This window comes from Nomascus leucogenys, chromosome 10 (genome assembly GCF_006542625.1).
Source record: "Nomascus leucogenys isolate Asia chromosome 10, Asia_NLE_v1, whole genome shotgun sequence".
NCBI classification, from domain to species: domain Eukaryota; kingdom Metazoa; phylum Chordata; class Mammalia; order Primates; family Hylobatidae; genus Nomascus; species Nomascus leucogenys.
The window spans coordinates 66,338,005-66,365,845 of NC_044390.1; the positions used below are offsets into that span (position 1 = coordinate 66,338,005).

The 27,841-nt window shown below is 47.8% G+C and overlaps 1 protein-coding gene across 1 annotated transcript in view; it reads left to right on the forward strand.

The window, feature by feature from the left end:
• The first annotated feature begins 11,951 nt into the window (after nt 1-11,951).
• The window catches only part of PPP2R1A (protein phosphatase 2 scaffold subunit Aalpha), a 36,564-nt gene continuing 20,674 nt past the window's right edge, over nt 11,952-27,841 (forward strand). Inside the window, exons 1-3 of the mRNA XM_030821203.1 lie at nt 11,952-12,195; nt 23,675-23,765; nt 27,655-27,755. Of these exons, the coding sequence (XP_030677063.1) occupies nt 12,118-12,195; nt 23,675-23,765; nt 27,655-27,755 (270 nt within the window). The 5' untranslated portion in view covers nt 11,952-12,117. The remainder of the gene's footprint in view (nt 12,196-23,674; nt 23,766-27,654; nt 27,756-27,841) is intronic.

A 27,841-nucleotide genomic window follows, 5' to 3' on the forward strand; every position in this document is an offset into this window, starting at 1 on the left:
CCTCCGCCTCCTGGGTTCAAGCCATTCTCCTGCTTCAGCCTCCCGAGTAGCTGGGACTATAGGCACCTGCCATCATGTCTGGCTAATTTTTTTTTTTTTTTTTTTTTTTTTTTTGAGACGGAGTTTCGCTCTGTCACCCAGGCTGGAGTGCAGTGACGCGATTTCCGCTCACTGCAAGCTCCGCCTCCCGGGTTCACGCCATTCTCCTGCCTCAGCCTCTCCGAGTAGCTGGGACTACAGGCGCCCGCCACCAAGCCCGGCTAATTTTTTGTATTTTTAGTAGAGACGGGGTTTCACCGTGGTCTTGATCTCCTGACCTCGTGATCCGCCCGCCTCGGCCTCCCAAAGTGCTGGGATTACAAGCGTGAGCCACCACGCCCGGCCTATGTCCGGCTAATTTTTTGTATTTTTAGTAGAGATGGGGTTTCACCATGTTAGTCAGGATGGTCTCGATCTTCTGACCTTGTGATCCACCCGCCTTGGCCTCCCAAAGTGCTGGGATTACAGGCGTGAGCCACCGCGCCCAGCAAAAAGCTTTATTGCTCACACAAAGCCTGTTGGTGGTCTCTTCACATGGACACCCATGACACCCAGCTAGTTTTTTTGTTTTGTTTTGTTTTGTTTTTTGTTTTTGGAGACAGGGTCTCGCTCTGTCACCCAGGCTGGATTCCAATGGTGTGATCCTAGCTCAACCTCCTGGGCTCAAGTGATACTCCTGTCTCAGCCTCCTGAGTAGGTGGGAACACAGGCACACACCACCATGCCTGGCTAATTTTTGGATATTTTTGTGGAGACAAGGTCTCACCATGTTGCCCAGGCTGTTCTCAAACCCCTGGGTCAAGTGATCCTCCTGCCTTGGCCTCTCAAAGTGTTGGGATTACAGGCATGAGCCACCATATTGGGCCTTCTTTTTTTTTAGCAAGAGATGGGGTCTTACTATGTTGTCCAGGTTGGCCTCAAACTTCTGGCCTCAAGTGATCCTCCTGCCGTGGACTCTCAGACAGTTGGGATTACAGGTGTGAGCCACCATGCCCAACCCTGGCCTTTATTAAAGACACTGTATGGCTGACACACAAGGAAAGAGATGCCACCCAGCTCCATGGGAAACAGTTTCATAACCTTATTGTAATTATTTTTCTTCCAGTCCCTTCTGGGCTGCTCTGCCACTGGGGGCTTGAAGCTCTTCCCTTCTACCTATGCAGCCCCTTACCCTGCTGTCCTGCTCTTCTCTCTCCTGGTTCCTCTCTCCCTCAACATTTTATATTCTCCATCTATATAGGTCAATTTTCTCCCAAATCTATTCTCCAATTTGTACACTTAAACTCATTTTGATTTGGAGAATGTGTGAGTCTTACCTTTAACATAATTGTGTCCCTTATGAGAGCAGTTAGTTTTAAATGGCAATATTATTTTGTTGCTTTAAGTTTTTTTTTTTTTTTTTCCTAGGAGTCTTAGCTCTGCAGGGTTCTTTGAGCTTTTAAAAACTACTTTATGGGCCGGGCGCGGTGGCTCACGCTTGTAATCCCAGCACTTTGGGAGGCCGAGGCGGGCGGATCACGAGATCAGGAGATCGAGACCACGGTGAAACCCCGTCTCTACTAAAAATACAAAAAATTAGCCGGGCGTGGTGGCGGGCGCCTGTAGCCCCAGGTACTCGGAGAGGCTGAGGCAGCAGAATGGCGTGAACCCGGGAGGCGGAGCTTGCAGCGAGCCGAGATCACGCCACTGCACTCCAGCCTGGGTGAGAGAGCGAGACTCCGTCTCCAAAAAAATAAAATAAAATAAAATAAAAACTACTTCATGGCTGGGCACAGTGGCTCACACCTGTAATCCCAGCACTTTGGGAGGCCTAGGCGGGTGGATCACGAGGTCAGGAGATCGAGACCATCCTAGCTAACATGGTGAAACCCCATCTCTAGTAAAAATACAAAAAATTAGCTGGGCCTGGTGGTGGGCGCCTGTAGTCCCAGCTACTTGGGAGGCTGAGGTAAGAGAATGGTGTGAACCGGGGAGGCAGAGCTTGCAGTGAGCTGAGATCATACCACTGCACTCCAGCCTGAGTGACAGAGCGAGACTCCGTCTCAAAAAAAAAAAAACAAAAAACAAAAAACTGCTTTATTAGGCCGGGTGTGGTGGCTCATGCCTGTAATCCCAGCATTTTGGGAGGCCTAGGTGGGTGGATCACCTGAGGTTGGGAGTTCGAGACCAGCCTGACCAACATGGTGAAACCCCATCTCTACTAAAAATACAAAATCAGCCAGGCATGGTGGCACATGCCTGTAATCCCAGCTACTTGGGAGGCTGAGGCAGGAGAATTGCTTGAACCCAGGAGGCGGAGGTTGTAGTGAGCTGAGATCATACATTGCACTCCAGCCTGGGCAACAAGAGCAAAACTCCACCTCAAAAGAGAAAGAAAGAAAGAAAAACTACTTTATTGAGGTATGATTGACATACAAAAAACTGTAGATATTTAATGTATACGACTTCATGTGTTTGGAAATAAGTATACATCCTTGAAACTATTATCACAACTAATGCCATAAACTTATCAATTGCTTCCAAAAATTCCCTTCCAGTTCATTTCTTCACTCTGCTTTGGTTTTGTTTGTCCTTTTGTGATAACATAAGATCTTATATAAGACCTACCCTTTCAGCAAAGTTTTAAATGTACAACACAGTATTTGTTAATCATGTGCCCTATGTTATACGGTAGGTCTCCAGAACTTGTTTATCTTGCAGGACTGAAACTTTGTACACCTTCCTTTTTGTTTTTGTTTTTTTGCTTTTTGCTTTTTTAATTGCCCCAGCTTCATCAGAAAACTTTGACCAACACCTTTTCATTTCCTCCCACCTCTCAGCCTCTTGCAACCACTGTTCTACTTTCTGCTTCTGTGCGTTTGACTGTTTTGGATTCCACATACAAATGAGGTCATACGGCCGGGCGTGGTGGCTCACGCCCGTAATCCAAGCACTTTGGGAGGCCAAGGCAGGCAGATCACAAGGTCAGCAGTTCAAGACCAGCCTGGCCAACATAGTGAAACCCTGTCTCTACTAAAAGTAAAAAAACAAAATTAGCCAGGTGTGGGGGTGGGCGCCTGTAGTCCCAGCTACTCAGGAGGGCGGGACAATGGCGTGAACCCAGAAAGCAGAGCTTGCAGTGAGCTGAGATCATGCCACTGCACTCCAGCCTGGGTGACAGAGTGAGACTCTGTCTCGAAAAAAAAAAAAAAAAATGAGATCATACGTTATTTGTCTTTCTGTGTCTGTCTTATTTTACTTTGCATGATGCCCTTTAGGTTCGTCCAAGTCATCACAAATGACAAGATTTCCATTTTTTTCCTTTTTATTTGAGACGCAGTTTCACTCTGTCGCCCAGGCTGGAGTGCAGTGGTACGATCTTGGCCCACTGCAACCTCAGCCTCCCAGGTTCAAGCAACTCTTCTGCCTCAGCCTCCCGAGTAGCTGGGATTACAGGCGCACACCACCATGCCCAGCTAATTTTTTTGTATTTTTTTAGTAGAGTTGCAGTTTCACCATGCTGGCCAGGCTGCTCTCGAACTCCAGACCTCATGATCTGCCCGCCTTGGCCTCCCAATGTGCTTGGATTACAGGCATCAGCTACTGTACCTGGCCTGCTTTTTTTTTTTTTTTTTTGAGACGGAGTTTCACTCTTGTCACCCAGGCTGGAGTGCAATATGTTGATCTCAGCTCACTGCAACCTCCTCCTCCTGGGTTCAAGTGATTCTCCTGCCTCAGTCTCCCGAGTAGCTGGGATTAGAGGCCCCCACCACCATGCCCGGCTAATTTTTTGTATTTTTAGTAGAGACGGGGTTTCACTATGTTGGCCAGGCTGGTTTCGAACTCTTGACCTCAGGTGATCCACCAGCCTCGGCCTCTCAAAGTGATGGGATTACAGGCGTGAGCCACCATGCCCGGCCTAGATTTCCATTTTTTTAAAGGCTGAATAGTGTGTGTGTGTGTGTGTGTGTGTGTGTATCCATTCATCAGTGAACATTTAGGTTTTTTCCACATCTTGGTTATTGTGGCAATAAACATAGGAGTGCAGATCTCTCTCCAAGATATTGATTTCATTCCTTTGGATAGATACCACAAAGGGGGATTGCTGAAGCACCTGGTAGTTCTATTTTTAATTTTTTGAGGAACCTCCATAATGTTTTCTACCAATTTACATTCCCACCAATGGTGTTCAAGGGTTCCCTTTCTCCACATCGTTGCCAACACTATTGCCCTTTAATATTATTTTGTTTTTGAGACGGAGTCTCGCTCTGTCGCCCAGGCTGGAGTGCAGTGGCACAATCTCAACTCACTGCAACCTCCGCTTCCAGGGTTCAAATGATTCTCCTGCCTCAGCCTCCTGAGTAGCTGGGACTACAGGCGTGAGCCACCACGCCCGGCTGTTTTCTTTTGTTTTTTGGAGGCGGAGTCTTGCTCTGTCATACAGGCTGGAGTGCAGTGGCACATTCATGGCTCACTGTAGCCTCAATCTCCTGGACCCAACCAATCTTCCCACCTCAGCCTCCCAAGTACAGCACCTGGGACTGCAGGCAGATGCCACTATGCCCGGCATATGTATGTATGTATGTATGTATGTATGTATGTATGTATGTATGTTTGAGACGGAGTTCCACTCTTGTTGCCCAGGCTGGAGAGCAGTGGCATGATCTCGGCTCACTGCAACCTCCGCCTCCAGGGTTCAAGCGATTCTTCTGCCTCAGCCTTCCTGAGTAGCTGGGATTACAGGCATGTGCCACCACACCTGGCTAATTTTGTATTTTTAGTATAGACGGGGTTTTTCCATGTTGGTCAGGCTGGTCTCGAACTCCCGACCTCAGATGATCCACCGCCTCGGCTTCCAAAGTGGTGGGATTACAGGCGTGAGCCACCGCACCTGGCTATTTATATATTTTGAGACGAAGTCTCGCTCTATTGCCCAGGCTGGTGTGCAGTGATGTGCAATCTCAGCTCACTGTGACCTCCACCTCCTGGGTTCAAGTGATTCTCCTGCCTCAGCTTCCCGAGTAGCTGGGATTACAGGTGCCCACCACCATGCCTGGCTGATTTTTGTATTTTTAGTGGTGCACATGCCTGTAATCCCAGCTACTCAGGAGGCTAAGGCACAAGAATCCCTTGATCCCAGGAGATGGAGGTTGCAGTGAGTCAAGATTGTGCCACTGCACTCCAGCCTGGGCAACAGAGAGACTCTCTCTCAAAAAATAAAAATAAAAATAATAAAAAATTCAAGGTTGCTTGAAGAAGATATAAGACTCCGGTGTTAGGTCCAACAGACTTTATTACTGACAACACAGCAAAGAAGCAGAAACTTGACACTCACGTTAATCCCCTTGCACTTCAAGTCCAACAGGACTGATGAGAAAGGGTCTGGACAGATGCTTTGCATACAGTGGGTGTATAATGCAGTGAGTGTGTGCCACAATGAAGAATCCTGAGCTTATAAAGCAATCTTTTAAGGGGGCTACAGGAAGACCTCCCCAACCTTTGCTTCAGACATAGGCATCATTATTATATATATTTTTTACAGTGGTTAGGCAACAAATCTGCCTTTGGCCATGGGGACTCTCTATTGCTATCTTCCTAAATCGTTTGCTATACAAACATTCTTGGCTGGGCGCTGTGGCTCATGCCTGTAATCCCAGCACTTTGGGAGGCCGAGGCTGGTGGATCACCTGAGATCAGGAGTTTGAAACCAACCTGGCCAACATGGTAAAACCCCCATCTCTACTAAAAATACAAAAATTAGCCAGGCATGGTGGCGGGCGCCTATAATCCTAGCTCCTTGGGAGGCTGAGGCAGGAGAATCGCTTGAACCCAGGAGGTGGAGGTTGCAGTGAGCCAAGATGGTGCCATTGCACTCCAGCCTGGGCGACAAGAGCGAAACTCCATCTCAAACAAACAAACAATAAAAAAAACACAAACAGGCCGGGCGCGGTGGCTCATTCCTATAATCCCAGCACATTGGGAGGCCGAGGTGGGCAGATCATGAAGTCAGGAGTTTGAGACCAGCCTGGCCAGCATGGTGAAAACCTGTCTCTACTAAAAAAATACAAAAAATTAGCCAGGAATGGTGGCACATGCCTGTAATCCCAGCTATTCAGGAAGCTGGGGCAGGAGAATTGCCTCCCCTCAGGAGGGGGAGGTTGCAGTGGGCCAAGATTCAGCCACTGCACTCCAGCCTGGATGACAGAGCAAGACTCCGTCTCAAAAAACAGACAAAAAAACCCCCCAAAAAACATTCTTGATGAGAAAGTTTGGAACCAAAGCTTTAAAAAATATGAAGACACATGAGATGCCCAGGGAGAATTATCTACCAACATAGTGTATGTTTCCCTTTAATACACGGGAATAATCAATCTTCGGAACAAAAAGATCCCCTGGCTGGGCACAGTGGCTCATGCCTGTAATCTCAGCACTTTGGGTGGCTGAGACAGGCAGATTGCTGGAGTCCGGGAGTTTGAGACCATCCCGGGCAGTGTAGAGAGACCTACTCAGACTGAGTGAGCTTCTAGACAGGACAAATAAAAAGAGCATTGCAAGTAGGGTTTTACAGGGGGGCTACTTGACAGGTCAAATAATGATAATTTCCTGGGACTGGGACTTTGAAGGGACTCCAGCCCTGTTCGCCTCCTGCCAATGGTTGCCAGGTTGCTGTTCCTCTCTGATGGAGACTGCTGGCTTTCAAGTCTGCTGTGGATCAGTGGAGGGACAACGAAATAGGGCAAGTTAAAAAAAACCCACAAAGCTTGCTGTTCTTCCCAAAATCCAGCTGTTTTCCTTGAACGCTGAATATAATCCCTAGATTGCTGCAAACTCTTGGTTAATTTCCAAAGATTAAAAAAAAAAAAAAAAAACAGTAATCCCAGCACTTTGGGGGGCCGAGGCGAGCGGATCACGAGGTCAAGAGATCGAGACCATCCTGGCCAACACGGTGAAAACCCGTCTCTACTAAAAATATAAAAATTGGCTGGGCATGGTGGCACACGCCTGTAGTCACAGCTACTTGGGAGGCTGAGGCAGGAGAATCACTTGAACCCGGGAGGTGGAGGTTGCAGTGAGCTGAGATTGCGCCACTGCACCCTAGCCTGGATGACAGAGCGAGACTCCATCTCAAAAGAAAAAAAAAAAGAAAAAAATTGATCCTGAAAATTGCTTTTTCTTTTTTGAGATGGAGTTTTGCTCTTGTCGCCCAGGCTGGAGTGCAATGGTGCCATCTTGGCTCACTGCAACCTCCGCCTCCTAGGTTGAACTGATTTTCCTGTCTCAGCCTCTCCAATAGCTGTATTTTTAGTAGTAAGGCCTTGGGAAGGTCATTAGGTCATGATGGTGGAGCCCTCATGAATGGGATTAGTGTCCTTATAAGAATTCTGTCAGACACAGTGGCTCATACCTGTAAGCCCATGACTTTGGGAGATCAAGGAGGGAGGATCAGTTGGGGCCAGGAGTTTGAAACCCTGTCTCCACAAAAAATAAAAAGTAAAAAATTAGCTAGGCATGGTGGCGTCCCAGCTACTCAGGAGGCTGAGGTGGGAGGATTGCTTGAGCCCAGGAGTTTGAGGCTACAGTGAGCTGTGGTTGTGCCACTGCACTCCAGCCTGGGTGACATAGTGAGACCCTATGGCAGGATCTCACTGTTTTTTTTCTCCAAAAAAAAAAAATTATTAAAAAAATTCCAGTATTGCGCAGTAGCTGGATGTTACAAATTTTAAAAAGAAGAAAATAAAAAATAAAATAAGAGTCCCAATAGAAATTGCTTCTCCCTTCCACCCTGTGAAAAGGACACAGCTAGATGGCACCATCTACGAATCAGAAAGTGGACCCTCACCAGATACTAAATTGCTGGTGCCTTGATCTCAGACTTCCTGGCCTCCCAAACTGTGAGAAATAAGTTTCTGTTGTTTATAAGGTACCCAGTTTATGGTATTTTGTTACAGCAGCCTGAACTAAGACACTTTGCAACATCCACTTTCCATTCAACATATATCGTCCCCATTTCTCTTATTCCATACATACAGATCTAACTGGTTTTTATGAATAGTTCTTTAACAATCCATAGTTGGCATGTCTGATATTTTATGCAATAATCTATCAAATAGTAGACTTTCCTATTTTACATATGTAGAAACTGAGGATCAGGGCCGGGCACAGTGGCTCACACCTGTAATCCCAGCACTTTGGGAGGCCAAGGCGGATCACTTGAGCCCAGGAGTTCGAGACCAGCCTAGGCAATATAGTGAGACGCCCGTCTGTACATTTTTAAAATTAAAAAAAAAAAAAAAAAAAGGGCCGGGTGTGGTGGCTCACGCCTGTAATCCCAGCACTTTGGGAGGCCAAGGCGTGCTGATCACCTGAGGTCAGGAGTTCGAGACCAGCCTGACCAACATGGAGAAACTCCATGTCTACCGATAATACAAAAATTAGCTGGGCATGGTGGCGCATGCCTGTAATTGCAGCTACTCGGGAAGTTGAGGCACGAGAATTGCTTGAACCCTGGAGGCAGAGGTTGTGGTGAGCTGAGATCGCGCCATTGCACTCCAGCCTGGGCAACAAGAGTGAAGCTCCGTCTCAAAAAAAAAAAAAAAAAAAGGAAACTGAGGATTAGGAAAGCCCAAGACCCAACATCAGGAATGTCTACTAGTCCCAGAATCTCTTGCATTTGTACACCCCACCCCACTATGAACTCAGGCATAGTAAAATAATCCAAAATCCCCCATCAAATATTTTATATATATACATATATATATATATTTCTATTTTATTTTAATTTTTTTTGAGACAGGATCTTGGCTGTTGCCCAGGCTAGAGTGCAGTGGTGTGATCATGACTCACTGCAGCCTCGATCTCCTGGGCTCAAGTGATCCTCTTGCGTCTGCCTCCTGAGTACTACAGGGATGTACCTGATGTACTACAGGCATGTGCCACCACGCCCAGCTAAACTTTCTTAATTTTCTTTTTTGCAGTGACAGGGGTCTTGCTATGTTACCCAGGCTGGTCTTTACCTCCTGGCTTCAAGCAATCCTTCCTCCTTGGATTCTCAAAAGTGTTGAGATTACAAGCATGAGCCACCACTGCACCTGGCCTGTATTATTATATTAAAGCTGAGTTTTAGTCAAGCAAGCCTTTGGAGGCAGACTGCCCAGGTTCAAATTCCAGCACCCGATGAGTGGGGTGGCTCATGTTTGTAATCCCAGCACTTTGGGAGGCCAAAGCAGGTGGATCATTTGAACCCAGGAGTTTGAGACCAGCCTGGGCAATACAGTGAGACCCCAGGGGTCTCTACAAAAATTAAAAAATTACCCGGGCATGGTCATATATGCCTGTAGTCCTAGCTACCGGGGTTGGGGGGGCTGAGGTGAGAGGACCACTTGAGCCTGGGAGATCAAGACTGCACTGAGCACGGAACAGATTGCGTCCCTGCACTCCTAGCCTAGGCAACAAGGCAAGACCCTGTCTCAAACAAACAAACAAATCCCAGCACCACTATTACCATCTGTGAGACATTGGACAAATTCCTAAAGTTCTCTATGCCTCAGTTTCCTCATCCATTAAATTAGGATGATGCTGGTACTTTATGTATCTCATAGAGTTGTTGTCAGGGTTAAATGAATTAATTTATTGAATACACTTTACTGTAGCTATTATCATTGGTGCTGATCTGTATAGGTATTGATTTGTAAAGGTATTTGTTAAATACTTATTAAAGTCTGCAGCTTTGTTTTGGCATTTTGGAATCCATAACTTGTTTTTATTTTGTTTCTGAGATTTATAATGCCTCATAAGCCTTTGAAAATTCCTAGGCCCTAGGCAGTTTAAAGGCCCCCAGCCCAACATCCCAAGCAGCCTGACACCAAGACAGGCAAGCATAGCTAAAGAGATCCCTAGCCTCAGAGGCCTTGGGGCTGAGGGGAGTCCTGGGGATACGGAGGGCTGGGACTGAAATATTCAACCCCATCCCCACTTTTATGAGCAGCAGTTTCCTAACTGGAGTGGGTAAGGGTATTTGAAATAGATGCTGGGCCGGGCACAGTGGCTCACACCTGTAATCCCAGCGCTTTGGGAAGTCCAGGTGGGTGGATCACCTGAGGTCAGGAGTTCGAGACCAAACACGGCCAACATGGTGAAACCCCGTCTCTACTAAAAATACAAAATTAGCCGGGCATGGTGGCTCATGCCTGTAAATTCCAGCTACTCTGGAGGCTGAGGCAGAAGAATTGCTTGAACCCGAGAGGCGGAGGTTGCCGTGAGCCGAGATTGAGCCACTGCACTTCAGCCTGGGAGACAAGAGCTAAACTCCCTCTCAAAAAAAGGCCGGGTGCGGTGGCTTACACCAGTAATCCCAGCACTTTGGGAAGCTAAGGCAGGCAGATCATCCTGAGGTCAGGAGTTTGAGACCAGCCTGGCGCAAAGTGGTGAAACCCTGTCTCTACTAAAAATACAAAAATTAACCGGGCGTTGTGGTGGGCGCCTGTAATCCCAGGTACTCTGGAGGCTGAGGCAGGATAATTGCTTGAACCCGGGAGGCGGAGACTGCAGTTGTGCCGAGATTGGGCCACTGCATTCTAGCCTGGACAACAGAGCGAGACTCTGTCTCAAAAAAAAAAAAAAAAAAAAAAAAGAAAAGAAAAAGAAAGAAGGAAAGAAAAAAGAAATAGATGCTGTGGGTATTCAGACCTGTCAGAGTGCTAGCTCAGCCTAGCCCTTCAAGTAGCAGAATAAAGGAGGAAAGAGCATCCCAGGCCTTCCCATCTCCATTCAACTCCCTCAGTTAGAGTGGTCCTAAGATTGCGGCGGGGGGTGGGGCTGTGTTGAAGAGGTTAAAAACAGAGATTAGTCAGATCCAATCCTGCTCTCACTCTATGGAGGAAACAGATTCGAATACATAGTCACAGCCCAGGCTCCGGGATTGAGAGATAGAGAGAGAGATGGGATTGGAGAGACAGAGTGGCTCTGGAAGCCTAGAGAACAGAGCCTGAAGACAGAGAGGAAAGGGAGTAAAGGGGAGGCATTTATGCAGAGATCTGAGAAGTGAATATGAAAGGCACCCCGAGCAGAACGTACAGCTTGGGCAAGGAGGCTTGCTGGCATGAAAAAGCAAGATGTGCTCAGGCAGCTCTAATTTTCCAGGACATCAGATAAAAAGTAAAAAACGGAGGTGGGAGACGCGCCTAGACAGGGTATTGAATACCAGCCCGAGGGGCTTGGGTTTCATCCAAAGTGCAAGGCAACTGAGCTCAACACAGTGAGACTCGGTCTCCACAAAAATTTTTTTAAAAAATTGGCCGGGCCTAGCGGCGCGCGCCATTACTCCCAGCTATTTCTGCAGGCTGAGGCGAGAGGATCGTTTGAGCCCGGGGAGGTCCAGGCGGCAGTGAGCCAAGATCGCGCCACTGCACTCCAGTCTGGGCAACAGAGCGACACTCTGTCTTTAAAAAAGCAAAAAAAAAAAAAAAAAAAAAAAAAAAAGAAAAAGAAAAAAGAGAGCAGGGCAAGTCGCTCCCTTCTCTGGGCCTTGGCATAAATCAAGCACAAATCAAAGTCTCACTCCCTCCTCCTGTCGCGCAAAGGCGCGGGGAGCCAGCCAGCCAACCAGCTGAACCACGGCCTGGTAACCCAAAACCTGCACACCCTCCAGCTCCCCACAGGACGTCACGTATTACCACGGACGCACGCGCAGAAGCCTTCCCGGGGACTCACGAAAGGGCAGGCTTAGCCTCTTCCCCATGTCGCCCCTCATTGGCTAGAAACTACTGCTCGTCTCGGTCGTTGTTAGCAGCGACCAGGGTGGGTACAATCTTGGTCGCTAGGACACGGCTAACTTCCGCTTTCTTCCCCCTCTCCTAGGCTCAAACTAGTCAAATCTTGTTCACTCGACCAATGGCAAGTGGGAAGTGGGAGGGACTTCACTAGTGCGGACCAAAGAAACGCGAGCTTAGCCCGGCGTAGCGCGGCCAATGGCCGTGGAGCAGCCCCTGTAAACTGGCTCGGGCGCCCCCACGCTCGCCTTTACTTCTCCTCCCAGCGGTGCCCCCCCCACGTTTCAGCATAGCGCTGGCCGCAGTGTGACAGGAACGGGACGGAGCCAAGATGGCGGCGGCCGACGGCGACGACTCGCTGTACCCCATCGCGGTGCTCATAGACGAACTCCGCAATGAGGACGTTCAGGTCCGGAGGCTACGGGGGTCTTGGGGAAGACGGGGAGGGGTACCTGGGGGCACGGGCGGCCCTCGCGGAGAAGACTCAGTGTTCGCTGGGAGTGGCGGAAGCGGGCGGCGGCCAATCAGCGTGCGTCTCTTATCTCCCCGGGTGCCCGGACTCATTGAGACGGCGCTCCCGATTGGGTGTCGGCCCAGTGGAGGGCGGGGGCCAGCGCTAGCCTCGAGGGTCCCGGGCCTGCCCTGTGCGCGCGGCGGTCCGCGGTCCTGGGAGGTTGCAGCCAGGGCTGGGGTCGGCGGACTGGGTCGGGGAGAGAGGAGGACTCCGTGATTGGCGGTGGCCTCTGAATGGCCTCTTGGGGGTGTGGGGCGCGCATGACTTGCTCCAAGTAGGGGAGGGCCGCCTGGTGGGTCGGGACCTGGGAAGGTTTTTTCTTTTCTGGGTTTCGACTGCTGGGCCAAGTGGGGACCGAGAGGCGAAGGCCTGCCATCCTAATTCCTGCTCTTCCTCCGCCTCTCATTTTGGTTTAGGTGTCCTAAGAGGACGAGGACGCAAAAACACCCCCCCACCAAAGGTGGGGACTAGCCAAGTTGAGGAGCGAATTAGGTTGTAGAAACCCGCCTCCCCACCTCCCCGGATCCTCCCATTGACCAGGATATGGGGTGAAGGATTTGCTAAACGGATGAACATTTATTCATTTCATTTTTTTTTTTTTTTTTTTTTTGAGACAGTCTCTGTGTCGCCCAGGCTGGGGCTGGGGAGCAGTGGTGCGATCTCGGCTCAGTACAACCTCTGCGTACCGGGTTCAAACCATCCTAGCGCCTCAGCCCCCTAAGTAGCTGCGATTACCGGCGCGAGCCACTACGCCCAACTAATTTTTGTATTTTTAGCAGAGACGGGGTTTCGCCATGTTGGCCAGGCTTGGTCTGGAACTCTTGACCTCATGCGATCCACCCGCCTCGGCCTCCCAAAGTGTTGGAATTACAGGCGTGAGCCACCGCGCCCAGCTCGGATGAACATTCCTGGTTATGGGATGAGGTGGCCCAAGGCTCTGAGCCAGGCTGGTCTGGGGTTGAGAACAGTTAGAACTGCAAGTCCACTTCCCACCTGCCATGTGACCTTGTGCAGATTACTTCACCGCTTTGGGTCTCTGTGTTCCATAAAATATGGGCTAATTGTAGTCCTGGTCTTGCTGGAGGGACTTGTGAGGGACTGAACGAATTATGACACAAATAAAAAGTAGAATGGTGTCAGGCCTGTTGTAAGGGCTCGATAAATATTAGCTGTAATTATTGGAAGTGGTGATTAAAGAGGTCCCATCCTCCCTTTAGGTCTGTTTTTCCATTTATAAAATTGAACAAGGTGCAATGGGTAACCTGCCAAACGCGGGTCTCGCCTCCTAGGTTCCTGGTATATCACTGTTTCTGGTGGCAGACAGGTTGTGGTTGTACTCCCGGCCCTTCCACTTCTTACTGATTGACAAGGGCAAGTTAGTTAATCTCTCTAGGCCTGTTTCCTCTTCTCTTTAATGGGGATAATTACCTAGTTCATAGGTATTTATCCTATGTATGAATTCTTTTGTTCAGTAAACATATGCCATGTATGAGATATGATGCTGGGGATATACTGGAGACACCAGTTTCTATACAGGATCCAGGTGTGAAACAGGTCAACAGAGCTGAATAGATGAGTGTGTGAAAAGTGATGGGAAGGAAACAAATAGGATGTTGTGGTAGTGAATCCATATTGAATTGGGCCTCTATTCTGTGTAGGGCACTGTTATAAGCACTGGTATATAGCAGGAACAAGACAGACAAAAACTCCAGGCCTTGGGGAGTTTATTTTGTAGTGAGGAGAGACAGACAATAAACAGAGTATGCTGGGGATAAGCATTAGGGAGACAAAAATAAGAGAGATGGGGGATAGGGGATGCAGTTTTAAAGAGTGGTCAGGGGAGGCCTTGTTGAGATCGTGTTTGAGAATACGCCTGAAGGCAGAGGGCACAGCAAGTACAAAGTGGGGTGGGGCAGATCCATTTTAAGTAGGCCAATCAGGCAAGGCCCCTCTGAGGGTGTAGAGTTTGAGAAGAGATTGAGAGAAGGTGGGGGAGAGCCTCCCAGGAAGAGGGAACAGATATGTAATGGCCATTTTTTTTTTCTTTTTTTTTTTGTTTTTTGAGACGGAGTCTTGTTGCTCTGTTGCCCAGGCTGGAGTGCACTGACGTGATCTCCGCTCACTGCAACCTCCGCCTCCCGGGTTCAAGCAATTCTCCCGCCTCAGCCTCCTGAGTAGCTGGGACTACAGACGCAGGCCACCCCGCCAGCTGATTTTTTTGTGTGTGTTTTTAGAAGAGACTGGGTTTCCCGGTGTTGGCCAGGCTGGTCTCAGACTCCTGATCTCAGGTGATCCTCTTGCCTCAGCCTCCGAAAGTGCTGGAATTACAAGCATGAGCCACTGTGCCCGGCCAGCTTTTTTTTTTTTTTTTTTTTTTAAACTCCAGCATCACTTCCTTCAGCTGTCTATCCTCCCATCCTTTCATTCATCCATCCATCCACTAACCAGCAAACATTTGTAGGGAGATGTCTTTGTGCCAGGATCAGAGCTAGGCAGCTTACTGGTTTATTCTAAAGAATGTTACAAAGGGTACAGATGAAGACACATGCAGGGTGAGGTGTGGGGGAAGATGTGTGGAGCTTCCATGCCTTCCCTAGGCATTCCACCCTCCAGGAACCACGAGGTGTTCATCTGTCCGGAAACTCCTATGGCTACTTTTGTGCTACAGCCCGGAGTTGCATAGTTGTAACAGAGATGGCCTGAAAGCTTAAAATATTTGCTGTCTAACCCTTTGCAGGGAAAAAATTGCCAACCTCTGACTTAAACCATCTGTGTAACAAATTAGTAGGTGCTTGTTCTATGCTAGGTACAGTACAGAGGAATAATACTGACGATCTTAACTGAATTCTCACAATCACTCTTTGAAGTAGGTCCTGTCCTTGTCCACATTTTCCAGATGAGGAAACTGAAGCACCATAAATAATATGGCCAAAGCTGTGCAGCTGAGAAGTGAAGGAGCCAGGAAAGGAAGTAGGACCTAAGGGTGGAATAGAGTCTGGGATGGGACACACGGTTGCTGATTATATTCATATGCCAGATATTTTAATTGTGTCTGAAACAGTTCAGGATACTAGAAGGAACATGGGATATGAAATCCTGTAGTCTTGATTTATTTGTTCAGCAAATATTTATCAGTGTGTGCCAGACTCTGTTTTAGATACTAGACTTACAGTAGGGAACAAAACAGCAAAGCTGCCCTTGTGGGGTTTACATTCTGGTTTGGGAGACAGATAGTAGATCTGTAATGGGATGTCAGTGGCAGTAATTGCTAAGAAGAAAAATTGCTGGGCATGGTGGCTCAAGCCTGATTCTAACACTTTGATTTTATTTTATTTTATTTTATTTTTCGAGACAGAGTCTCACTCTGTCGTCCAGGCTGTCTTTGCTCATTGCAACCTCTGCCTCCCGGGTTCAAGTGATTCTCCTGCCTCAGCCTCCTGAGTGGCTAGGATTACAGGCGCCCGCCACCACATCCAGCTAATTTTTGTATTTTTAGTAGAGAGTGGGTTTCACCATGTTGCCAGGCTGGTCTCAAACTCCCTGCCCGCCTCTGCCTCCCAAAGTGCTGGGATTACAGGCATGAGCCACCGCGCCTGGCCAATTCTAGCACTTTGGAAGGCCAAGGTGAAAGGATCACTTGAGCCCAGGGGTTTAAGACCAGCCTGGGCAACAAAGTGAGACCTTGTCTCTACCAAAAAAAAAGAAAATTGGCTGGTGTGATGACACAGGCCTGTGGTCCCAGCCACTCAGGAGACTGAGGTGAGAGGATTGCTTGAACCAGGGAGATCGAGGCTGCAGTGAGAGCCTGGGTGACAGCAAGACCCTGTCTCCAAAAAAAAAAAAAAAAAACAAAATAAGACAGATACAGGGAATAGAGCAAGCACCTGGGGCTGCTGTGTTAGATAGGGAGGTTAGAGAAAGCTGCTCTGGGGAAGTGATGTTGAACAAGGATTTGAATGAAATGAACAGGTCGTGGAAGAGCAGTCTGGGCAGAGGGAATAGTTGGTACAAAGGCCAGGAGTGGGAGGATGCTTGATGCATTCAAAGCACAGCAAAAAGGCCAGTGTGACTGAGGCAGAGAGAATGGCAAAGTGGTGGGAGGTGAGGGCTAGACCAGAACTAGATCAAGTGAGGCCTGTGGGCCAAGGTGAAGGCCTTGAAGATGGGAGGGAGGGGGAGGAATTGCAAGGCTTTGAGTAGTAATGATGGGTTCTGATATAATTTTAAAGGATCCTTCCTCTGGCTGTTATAGGGGTTGGGCCCTGTTGAGGTGCCATTACAAAGCACCCAGGACCAGTGTTAGCATGCAGGGGGGAAGTACGGTTACAGTCAGGACATGTTGAGGGAGGCTGATGGGATTTGCTGGTGGGTAATGTAGAGGGAAGAGTTGAGGATGACTGAAGTTTGAACCCCTGCTCTGCCAGTTTGCTCCCTGTGTGCCCCTGGAGCAGTACTTTCCCCTCTTTGGGCCCAGATTCCTCATCTGCAAAATGGGGATAATGATGAGGAATCAGCATGTGCCTGGTTGTGAAGATGCAGTGAAATTGGCTTGTGCATTGTTCTGCGGTAGTCATATGGCAGGGATTGAGCAGACCTGAGGAAATGGGGCATCTGGGGAACCATGTGGGAACAAGTCAGCAAGTGCTAAGGCCTGGGTTGGGAATACGCTGGGCTGTTTGTTTGTTTTTTTGGTTGCTGTCAAGGAAGCCGTTGTGACAAGCCAGGCCCAGTGAGAATGGATCAGTAGACTAGGGTCAGATTGTGTTGGGCCTTGTAGGCCAGAGTAAGGCCTTAGCTTTTATTCTGATTGTGAAGGGAAAACATACTTCATGTGGGATTATACCATATACATTCATATTATGGAAGGCTCCATGGGTTGAATGCAGGGTGGATCTTCAAAAGTGGGTCCCCTTTCCACAGGTGCATATAGTGGGAAGGTGGATTTTATTTATTAACTCACCACAGAGCAGGCTCTGTGCTGAGGCCTGCTGGGACACAGAGAGTCCCAGTCTAGGGTGGTAAGTGCTGTCGTGGTACCATATGGGTGGACTCTTTGGAAAATCCCAATTCCTGTTTTCTCACTTAACACAACAATCAATAACACAGAAGAAGACTTCCGTGACCAACTGTGTGTTGGGGTGGGGAGGGATTCTTCACCACCACCAAGCAAGCAATCAGTTCTGCAGCACACACCAACTAGGTGTCCTCCAGTTCAATTCAGACACGACCTGGAGACGGTGTTGGATCCAACAGGTTGAGGGCTCAGGCCTCAAAACTGCCCTTGGCCCTCGCCTTCAGTTGCCATTCTGGGTCGTCAGAACTTCTGATCTACCTGCTTCAAGTTGGAGTTCCCATGACCATCCTGCCTTTGGGTTTGATTAATATGCTAGAGCAGCTGTCAGAACTCAGGGAAACATGTAAGTTTATCAGTTTATTATAAAGGATAGTATAAAGAATACAGATGAAGAGAGGCATAGGGTGAGCTATGGGGGAAGGAGTGTGGAGCTTCCATGCCCTTCTTGGGTGCACCACCCTCCAGGAACCTCTGTGTGTTCAGCTATGTTGAAGTTCCCAGGCCCTGTCCTTTTGGGTTTTTATAAAGGCATTGTTAGGTAGGCAGGATTGATTAAACCTGGTGATCACCTTGACCTTCAGCCCCTCTCCGATCCCTGGAGGTTGTGGGGTGGGGCTGAAAATCCCAGCCCTTTAATCATGCCTCTCTGTTTTCCATGACTATCTTTCCAGTGACCATGGACCCCATCCTGAAGGTATCAGTCAACATTAGCGTACAAAAAGCGCCTTGGAGATTCCAAAGATTTAAAGAGTTGTATGCAAGGAAATGGGGATGAAGCCCAAATCTGTATTTCACAGCACCTGTAGCAGGTGCTTGGTGGGGACACACTTGGGAGATAGTCAGTGCCCAGGGAATTCTCCTCAGGATATGACATGATCAACGGCCAGTCAAGGTTTCTGAAATGATATTAATAGCTTTTCTATCAGGAATGTGACAGAGACACCAACCAAGAGTTGTTTACTCAAGTAAGGGTTCTTTTTATTTCTCATATAGCAAGTTCAGCAGCTCAAAGCTATCACAGAATTGGGTCAGCTCAAAGATATCGCAGAAATGTGGTGTTTTTGACTGGCCTATTTTGGTTATAAGATTCCAGCAGCATCTGCTGTCCTAGTGGAACTGCACTTTTTAGTGCAGTTTAGCAGAGGCCAGCTTAGGACACAGGTTCTTCCCTTCCTCCCTTTCATGAAGGAGGAAAATCTCTCCTGAATCTCCTCAGCAGACTTGCTTGTATATCTCTTTGCCGAGAACTAGGTCATATGCAGAGTTAGTTGAGGTTAAGTTTGGCTATAAGTAGTAGAGAAACTCTAAATAACGGGCTTAAATGAGCTTGAAGTTTATTTCCGACTGATGACCAAAATGTCTGGTGGCAATCCAGGCTCCTGTGCACTTCATGGTGTCAGGGTCCCAGGCTCTTAACATTATGCGCTGATTGTATCCTCCATTCTACCCTCCATGTCCCCCAGGTTACCTCAGGTCCCCAAGTTGGCTGCCGAAGCCCCAACCATTATAGCTCCATTCCAGACAGGAAGGAGGGAAGATAAGTGTGACCCCCATCCCTATAAGTTGCACAAAACATTTCCACTTGGATTTTATTGGCCAGATGTTAAGTCTTATAGTCATATTCAGATGCAAAGGCAATTCAGAAATGTCTTTTCCAGGGGTCATGTGTACAGCTGAAAACCAAGGATTATGAACAGCAGTATAGCCCCGTGCAGGAGCTCTTAACTTGGGGATCATCTGCAATTCCCAGGCAGGTCCATGAATTTGGATGGCAAAAATAACATCTTTATTTTCATTAACCTCTAACTTACATTTAACTTCTGTTATGAATTATAATATCGCTATAGTATATCATAGGTAGTGTTAGCAAAACCTGTGACTGTCACCAGTGGAAATCAGGAGTGTGTTCACATGTTATTTCTGCTATTATACATACCTTCTAGTGTTGTTTATGTTCACCTCTTTCAAATTGCATTCATTATTAGACCTACTAAGGGGATTCATGGCACCACCCCATCCCTCTGCAAGAGAAAAACCAAAAAAACAAAGCTGGGTGCAGTGGGTCATGCCTGTAATCCTAGCACTTTGGGAGGTCGAGGTGGGAGGATCGCTTGAGCTCAGGAGTTTGAAGGCAGCTTGGGCAACATAGTGAGGCCTCATCTCTACAAAAAGTTAAAAAACTAGCTGGGCTTGGTGACACCTGCCTGTAGACCCATCTATTTGGGTAGCTGAGGCGGGAGAATCACTTGAGCCCAGGAGGTCAGGGCTACAGTGAGCTACGATCGTGCCACTGCACTCCAGCCTGGGTAACAGCGAGACCCTGTCTCAAAACAACAAGAACAACAAAAAAGAAAAATCAGAACAAATATGAATCCATAGTACTGGTTAAGAACCTGGTGGCTGGGATTCAAATCCTGGCTTTGCTACCAGTAAGCTGTATGCAGTTAACCTCCCTGTGCCTTTGTGTTCTCTGCTGTAAGATGGGGGATTCTGTATTTCCCTCATGGGATTGTGAGGGTCAAATGAGTTAAAACATTAAAGCCTGGGGCACAGTAGAGACTAAGGAAATATTTACTGTTATTATTCTGTCATGGTGAAAAAAGGGAAAAGAAAGAAACATCAGTGGACCAGCTGCCACAATGTCCTTCTTAATAATCTGAACAAAATCAGGATGCTGTCAGTGAGGCGTGGTTGCCATGGCTGCCATTATTAATCTTCCCCTAGTGCTAGGGTGTCCCTGTAGAATGTCATTTTGTACTCAAGACAACCCTTTGAGGGTGGGTATTATCATCATCCCCACTTCACAGATGAGAAAATTGAGGCTCAGAAAGGTACAAGGATTGCCCAAGATTCCACAGCTAATATGTAAGCAGTTTAGCCTTGAACCCAGACGTGCAGCTCTGTAGTACCACCCCAGGCCACCTTTCTCAAGCATTGATGATGCTGTCTGCCTGAAGAAACACTTTTAATGAAACCAAAAGCAGAATCCCAAAGAACAGCAGTGGAAGGAAGGGGGCTCTCTGGATGGGAGAGCAGCCTGATTGTCATGGGCCCACCTATTCGGCATCCCCAGCTTCAAGTTGGAGTTTCCACGACCCCCTCTTTGGGTATGATTAATTTGCTGGAGTGGCTCACAGAACTCCAGGAAATACTTAAGTTTACCGGTTTATTATAAAGGATATTGCAAAGGATACCGATGAAGAGATGCATAGGGTGAGCTATGGGGGAAGGGGCAGGGAGCTTTCATGCCGTCCCTGGGGATACCACCCTCCAAGAATCTGCATGTTCCGCTACCGGGAAGCTCTCTGAATTCTGTCCTCTTTGGTTTTTATGGAAGCTTCATGATAGAAACATTTTTGCCTAAATGACGGTATGATATTGAAATTGAGTCAGGCTGCCTGGCTTCATCGCTTTCCAGTAAGTGACAGCCTTGCCTCTGTCTGCATCAGTGTCCTCACTGGCCTCTGTGCGTCAGTGAAGTGGGGATGCTGCTAACAATACATACCTCAGAGCATTTAGGAGGATTCAATGTGTTAATCATCCATGTCAATCACTTGGAATGCTGCCAAGTACGTAGCAAACAATAAATGTTTGTTGCTATTGTACTGGCATTTATGATTATGGTTATTAATTGTGATTATTCCCTGCACCATCTCATCGTCCTCAGGGCTGCTGCTCACCTAGTGTGGCCCTAGCCCATGTGTATATTTCCCCATATCTCAGGCTGAGAGAAGAACACACAGATCAACTTGGAGAAAACAAAGGAAAGAAATAGGCAACTAGGTCAATACTCCCCACAGTATTTTATTTTATTTTATTTATTTATTTATTCGAGACAGAGTCTCGCTCTGTCACCCAGGCTGGAGTGCAGTGGCACGATCTCGGCTCACTGCAAGCTCCGCCTCCTGGGTTCACGCCATTTTCCTGCCTCAGCCTCCTGTGTAGCTGGGACTACAGGCGCCCGCCACCATGCCCGGCTAATTTCTTTTTCTATTTATGGTAGAGATGGGGTTTCACCATGTTAGCCAGGATGGTCTCGATCTCCTGACCTCGTGATCCGCCTGCCTCGGCCTCCCAAAGTGCTGGGATTACAGGCATGAGCCACTGCACCTGGCCTCCCAACAGTATTTTATTATGAAAGTTTTCAGACATGCATAACGTTGGAAGACTAATACAAGGGTCAGCAGACTACAGTCCATGGGCCCAATTCAGCCCACTGTCTGCTTTTGCAAGTAAAGTTATTGGGACACAGCTATGCCTGTTTGCTTCACTAGTTCTGGTTCTATGGTTGCTTTCAGTGCCACACAGGCAGAGTTCAGTAGTTAGGTTTGCAAAGCTGAAAATAATTACTGTCTGGCAACGTGTAGAATAAGTTTTGCTGACTTCTAGCCTAGTGCAGTGAGCACCTCTATACTTACACCCCAGGTCAGTGATAGTGTTTGCTATATGAGTTTTTTATCTTTCTATAGGTCTGTCTCTATATACATTTTATTTTTTAGCTGAAAATCGGTTGCAGGTTTTGTAGTACTTTATCCTGAGGTCCGTTTGATGCCAGAATGGTGAGTTTTTGGACTACCTGTATGAAAGATTTACTGTGTGCATTTTTCTGAGGAGAGACCATCACAACACTTCATCAGATGCTCATCGTCTGTGATCCCAAAGATATTCTTCAACTCCTGGACCGGAGAACCCAACTCACGCAAGATCTTAGTCACTTGTAGACCTCATCTCAGTTATGTGGGGCCTCAGAACAGAACAGGCTAAGGGAGCTCTTGCTCCTCAACCTCACCCTGTCCCTACCTGTTCTGCCTCTATCCAGGAAGAAAGGTCACCTGTGGGACCATTAGTCGCTCTCCCCTCACGAAAGCACTTCCTCCCACTCTCACACTCATGAGCTCATTCCATTCTTGTGACAGTGCCGGGAGTTATTAATAATAGGAGAGGCCTCGTGGTGATGAAGAAATGAGGGGAGAGTTCCACAGTCTGTCCTGCCATCAGAGCAACTGACTTTGGATCCCACACCCCCTCGGTGCTTGCTTTGGCAGGTGTGTTTACCTCTCTGATCCTCACTTTCCAAAGTGGTGAAAAGAGGATATTAGCCATGCTTTTCTTCTAGGATCTGGAGGATCAAATGAGGTCCCAACCTGTAAATGCTTGTTGTGAGATCTATTATGTGTGTTAGCCAAATATGATAGTTCTCTAGGACTGCCACAGCAAATCACCATGAACTGGGTAGCTTAACACAACAAATTTATTTTCTCACAGTTCTGGAGGCCAGAAGTCTGAAATCAAGGTCTCAGCAGGGTTGGTTCCTTTTGGAGGCTCTGAGGGAGACCCATTCCATGCCTCTCTGGAAGTTAGGACTTCTGGTGGTGCCAGCAATTCCTTGTGTTCCTCGGCTTGTGGATGCATCTCCTGGTCTCTCCACCCATCTTCACATGCCTGCCTTCCCCTCTGTATCTGTCTTCCTTTCTGTCTCTTAGAAGGACACTGTCACTGGATTTAAGGTTAACCCTCCATTTAGGATGATATTACCTGGACACACTTAACTACGTCTGCAAAGACTGTTTTGACATGCACATCACTGGGACATAACTTTTTGAGGCTGCTATTCAGCCTCCTATACTAGTGGTATTGTGACTACTGTAGTCATTTTATTACAATAATTTTTTTTTTCTTTGAGACAAAGAGTCTCACTCTGTTGCCCAGGCTGGAGTGTTGTTTGTTCTTTTATAATCACTTGGCCAGCAATCCTGGCTTTAAATCCTGCTCCATGCGATCTTAGCTGTCTGACCCTGAGAGGGGCTTTTGTTCCCCGAGCCTGTTTCCCTGTCTGTAAAATGGGACTCCAGCTAGTGACACGGGTGCAGGTGTATGAATGTCTTTAGCCGAGGACCGGGCACAGAGGAAGCGTGTTATAAACATGGCTGCTGCTGTTAAAGTACAGTGCATTGGCGTGTTACATGGTACTATGTACAGGAGAAAGTGATGAAGAGAGAAGAGGAGAGGGAGTACAGTTTTCAACAGAGTGGTCCTGGAAAGTGCGACTGAGTAGATGTTGCCTCCATAAGACCCAAGGGATGTTTTTGCATTTGTTGCTGCTGCCACTACTATTGTTGTTATTTAATGATTCACTCGAGGTCACAGGGGCTCTTGGTGGGTGTTTGCCAAATTACTGTTGAGCATCTTCACATGTAACCAAGCAAGGCTTCCAGAGGCTGACTGGGTTCAGAGCTGTCAGAACTCATGCGTGTCTGGGATTTCTAACATTCTCCCCTCCTCGTCTTGTTCTCTCATTAGCTGCGCCTCAACAGCATCAAGAAGCTGTCCACCATCGCCTTGGCCCTTGGGGTCGAAAGGACCCGAAGTGAGCTTCTGCCTTTCCTTACAGGTAACAAAGGGGACCCCTGGGGCCCACATGTGGGGACTCTTGGGAGGTGGTTTTCGCTATATAAGAGAAGACTTGTGGATTTAACATATTGTTTGTGAATGTCTGCCCTGTTTTAGACACTATGGAGTGGGAAAAGGGATTCAGAGAAGTGCAGTCTTGCTCTAAAAGAATGGTCTGGAATGATGGAGACAGACAGATGGTGAAAGGGTTCTAGAGGCATATAGAACGAGGTTTGAGTTGCAGCTCCAACAGTTGGAAGCTGGTGACTTTAGACAAGTTAGTTTACCTGTTTCTTACATTTTTCATCTGTAGATTGGGATAATCATCCATGTGCCATAGTGTTGATCTGAGCATTCAATATTAATAACAATTGCTAATACTTACGATATGCTTACTATATGCCAGGTGGTGTTCTACACCGTATCTTGTGAGGATTGAGTTCATATAAAGTGTTTAGAAAGCTGCCTGTACTCAGTAAACATACATCACCATCATTTCACCCAGCTGATCTCACAGCAGTACCTTAAGCAGGTAATACTACTGTCCCCATGTTATAGATGAAGAAACCAAGGTGTAGAGAGGTGAAGTGACTCATTTGCCCAAGGTCATGCAGTTAGGAGGTAACTGAGAAGGGATATTTATCTAGTCATTCTGGCCTTTAACTTGACAGCATTGGTTAATGACTGATTTCAAATCCAAGCTCTACCACTTTCTAGGTATATGACTTTGGGCAAGATATTTTACATCTACCTGCTTCAGATTCTTCACAGGTGAAATGGGCATAATTATGTAACCTAATAACATGAAGACTAAGGTACTGTAAAGTGCTTATGACACTGTGCAGTACGTGCCGCCTAAGCGATAGCTGCCAGGCTGTTACTACGCGCTGCTGTTTGTGAGGATGTAGGTAAAGCACTTAGTACACTGTCTGACACAGACTGGACCACAATTAATAGTAAATCCTCTGTTATCATTATTCCCATTACTACTTCATGTTTTATACTTATTACCAGCTGAAATCACAGCTGAAGGTTTCGAGTGCTTTGTCACTAAACTCTTGTGTATGAGATCGTCTTACTTGGACCTAGTGATGACCCTGGGAAGGAAGGAGCTTGAGATTGTTACCCCTCCCCATACTGGACAGATGGGGTATTGGAGCCTGAAGAGGTGCAGTGACTCGCCTACGGTGGCACAGCCAGTGACTGAGGGGTGCAGGTGTGTCTGACTGAAGGCTACATGAAGAGTAGGTGTCTGCTCGTATGACGCTGAACAAATGGCCCCAAACCAGGTGGCTTCTATTGGTGAACTGTTGGGGAGACTTGAAAGCTTTAGAATGCTGAGGCGTGGCAGGATAATAAAGTGGTGAAGAAGTTGTAGAGGAAAAATGTTGGAGGGACCTGGGTTTGCAATAAGCAGCTGTGCCACTGACTTGCTAGGAAAACCTGAGTAGGTCACTCTACCTCTCTTAGCCTCATTTCCCTTGTCTGTAAAGGAGTCTAATAAGAGCAGTACCTAACACTCGGGGTGTGTAGGGAAAACTCTGTGTCTTTCCTCTACCTTCACACCACAGCAATCATAACACAGAATATGACTTCGGTGACCGTATGTCTGGGTTTTTTCCCCCAAACTAAGCAGTGAACAGCAGCTGGTTGTCCTCTAATTCAGTTCCGACACGTCTGCCCAGAGACAGTGTCAGATCCCACAGATTAACAGCTCAGTCCCCAGGACTGTCCCCAACCCCGCCCACCAGTCGCTGGTCGTTTGGAACTTCTGATCGAAGGGTTTGATTAGGCTCACAGAACTCAGGGAAACACTTATGTTCACTGGTTTATTATAAGGGATATTGCAAAGGTTACAGATGAAGAGATGCATAGAGTGAGGTATGGGGGGAAGGGCCTGGAGCTTCCGTGCCCTCCCTGAGCCCACCACCCTCAAGAACCTCCACGTGTTTCACCATCTGGAAGCTCTCTGAACCCACTGGGTTTTTATGGAAGCTTAATGGCAGAGGGTCCTGAGTGGAATGGCACCAGCCATGTGGAACTCTGTGGGAAGAGCATTTCAGGCTGTGGGGAGAGGCAGATGTGTGCTCAGTGTGTTGGAAGAATAGCAGTGAGGTAGCCATGGGTTTAGCAAGATTGTTAAGGGAGAGTGAGACTAGGACATGAGGTTGGAGAAGAACAGTGACCACAACATGTGAGATTAGGTTTCTTTGAAACTATTGGCAGATTGAAATGAAAGAGTGTCAGGATTTCTTTTACACCTGAAAGAGTCACTCTGGGTTCTGGGAGATCAGGTGGTGTAGGGGCAAAGGTGGAAGCAGGAAAACCAGGTAAGAAGCTGTTGCAGTCTCCCAGGCGACAGCTAGTGATGATCAGAGTGACCTTAGGTTGGGCGGGTTGACAGGCTTGGCTCAGAAGGAGCTGCCAACCCTTCCAAGTAGGATAGTTCTCTGTGGATTGGTGGAAAGGCAAGGTGCTGGCAGCTCCCAGGTGTTTGGCCTTCGGCAGCATTGCTTGGCTATAAGGTCTAGACTGGAGATAGAGATGAATAAGAATTGAGTCCGTGGATATGCATAAGGTCTTCAGGAGACAAAACAGGGAGGGTGGTTTTAACTGCGTGCAGAGGGAGCCAGGGCAACTGAGGCTGGGAACGAGCCTAAAAACAGTGTAGTCGGAGTCATATTGGTGAGAATTTATTTATCGAAGGAAGAGGCAGAGATACTAACCCTCCTACTGGGCCCTGTGCTGAGCTCTTCACTGAAAGCATTTATTTCCCTTTAGTCTCAGAACAACCCTATGAAGTGAGAACAGCGCCGTTGTGATTTAGGGGATGAGAAGGGCTCAGAGAGATGAAGTGAATGGTTGTATAAGCACCGCACAGTAAAGCAAGATTTGAACCTACCATAAAATGGGGATGATGATAGTGAGTACTTAAATGAGAGGGTTGTGGTAAGGAGGTGACGCAGAAGTTAAACCCACCACTTACACTCACACCCCTTTGGCCAGAGCAAGGTCACATGGCCTTGCCAACTGCAAGGGTGTCTGGGAAATGCAGTCGGCTCCTGGATTGCCATATACCCAACTTAAATGCAGGAGGTTTAAGTGCCAATAGATGCCAGGGATATTAGCAGCTTGTGCCGTGCAGAGATTAGCAGTTCGCACTGCCTCAGGGATGAGAGGATGGAGCTTAAGAGAGAGGCCTTTGGATGTGGGCATTAGGGACAGAACAGATTTTCCCTTCACATATTCATTCTTTCAGCAAACTTGAATTGCTGTCTGTCTGTGCTCAGCTCTGGCAGGAACTGGGGCACAGAGAGGAGCCAGTCCTGGGCTCGCTGATGATAGCCTGTTAAGGATGTGGTAAAGGTGGCATGGAAGGAGAGAGAGACTGAGCCCAGAGAAGGTGTTCCAGCGGACATCCTAGAAGTCTTCCAAGAAGGGGTAGCTAAACTGAATCTCCAAGGATAAAAATAAATTTCTGGCAGAGGGAACAGCGCTGAGGGGAGAAGCTGGACCCCAAAAAAGCTTGTTGACCATGCTCTGCGCTTGATACAGCTGGTCGTATTTGCTCCTCACTGTAACCCTTGCTACGAGGGAGGGATGGTGAACACCATTTTACAGACGCAGCAGCTGCGACTTAGAGAGGTGGAATCACTCAGTCAGTGTTCCACACCTGCTAGAGGGCAGAAGCAGGACTTACGGCTCTCTCATCCCAGCCAAGCCTGTACCTTAATCTCTGTGTCAGCCCAGGTGGAGAGTGGGGAGCAAGTGGGCGGATGGGAAAGCAGTGCTGACAGCCTGAGGAAGCAGAATGGAGTCCGTGTGTTCTGAGCTTGGGCTGGGGTCAGAGTTGAGATGGCATAGTCACGAAGTCTGTCTTGGTTCCACAGATACCATCTATGATGAAGATGAGGTCCTCCTGGCCCTGGCAGAACAGCTGGGAACCTTCACTACCCTGGTGGGAGGCCCAGAGTACGTGCACTGCCTGCTGGTGAGTGGAAGGCAGAAAGTCCTCTTGCCCACCCCTTAGAGTCGGCCCATGGCCCTGCTGGCCTAGGGCAGGGAGGGGAGCACGTC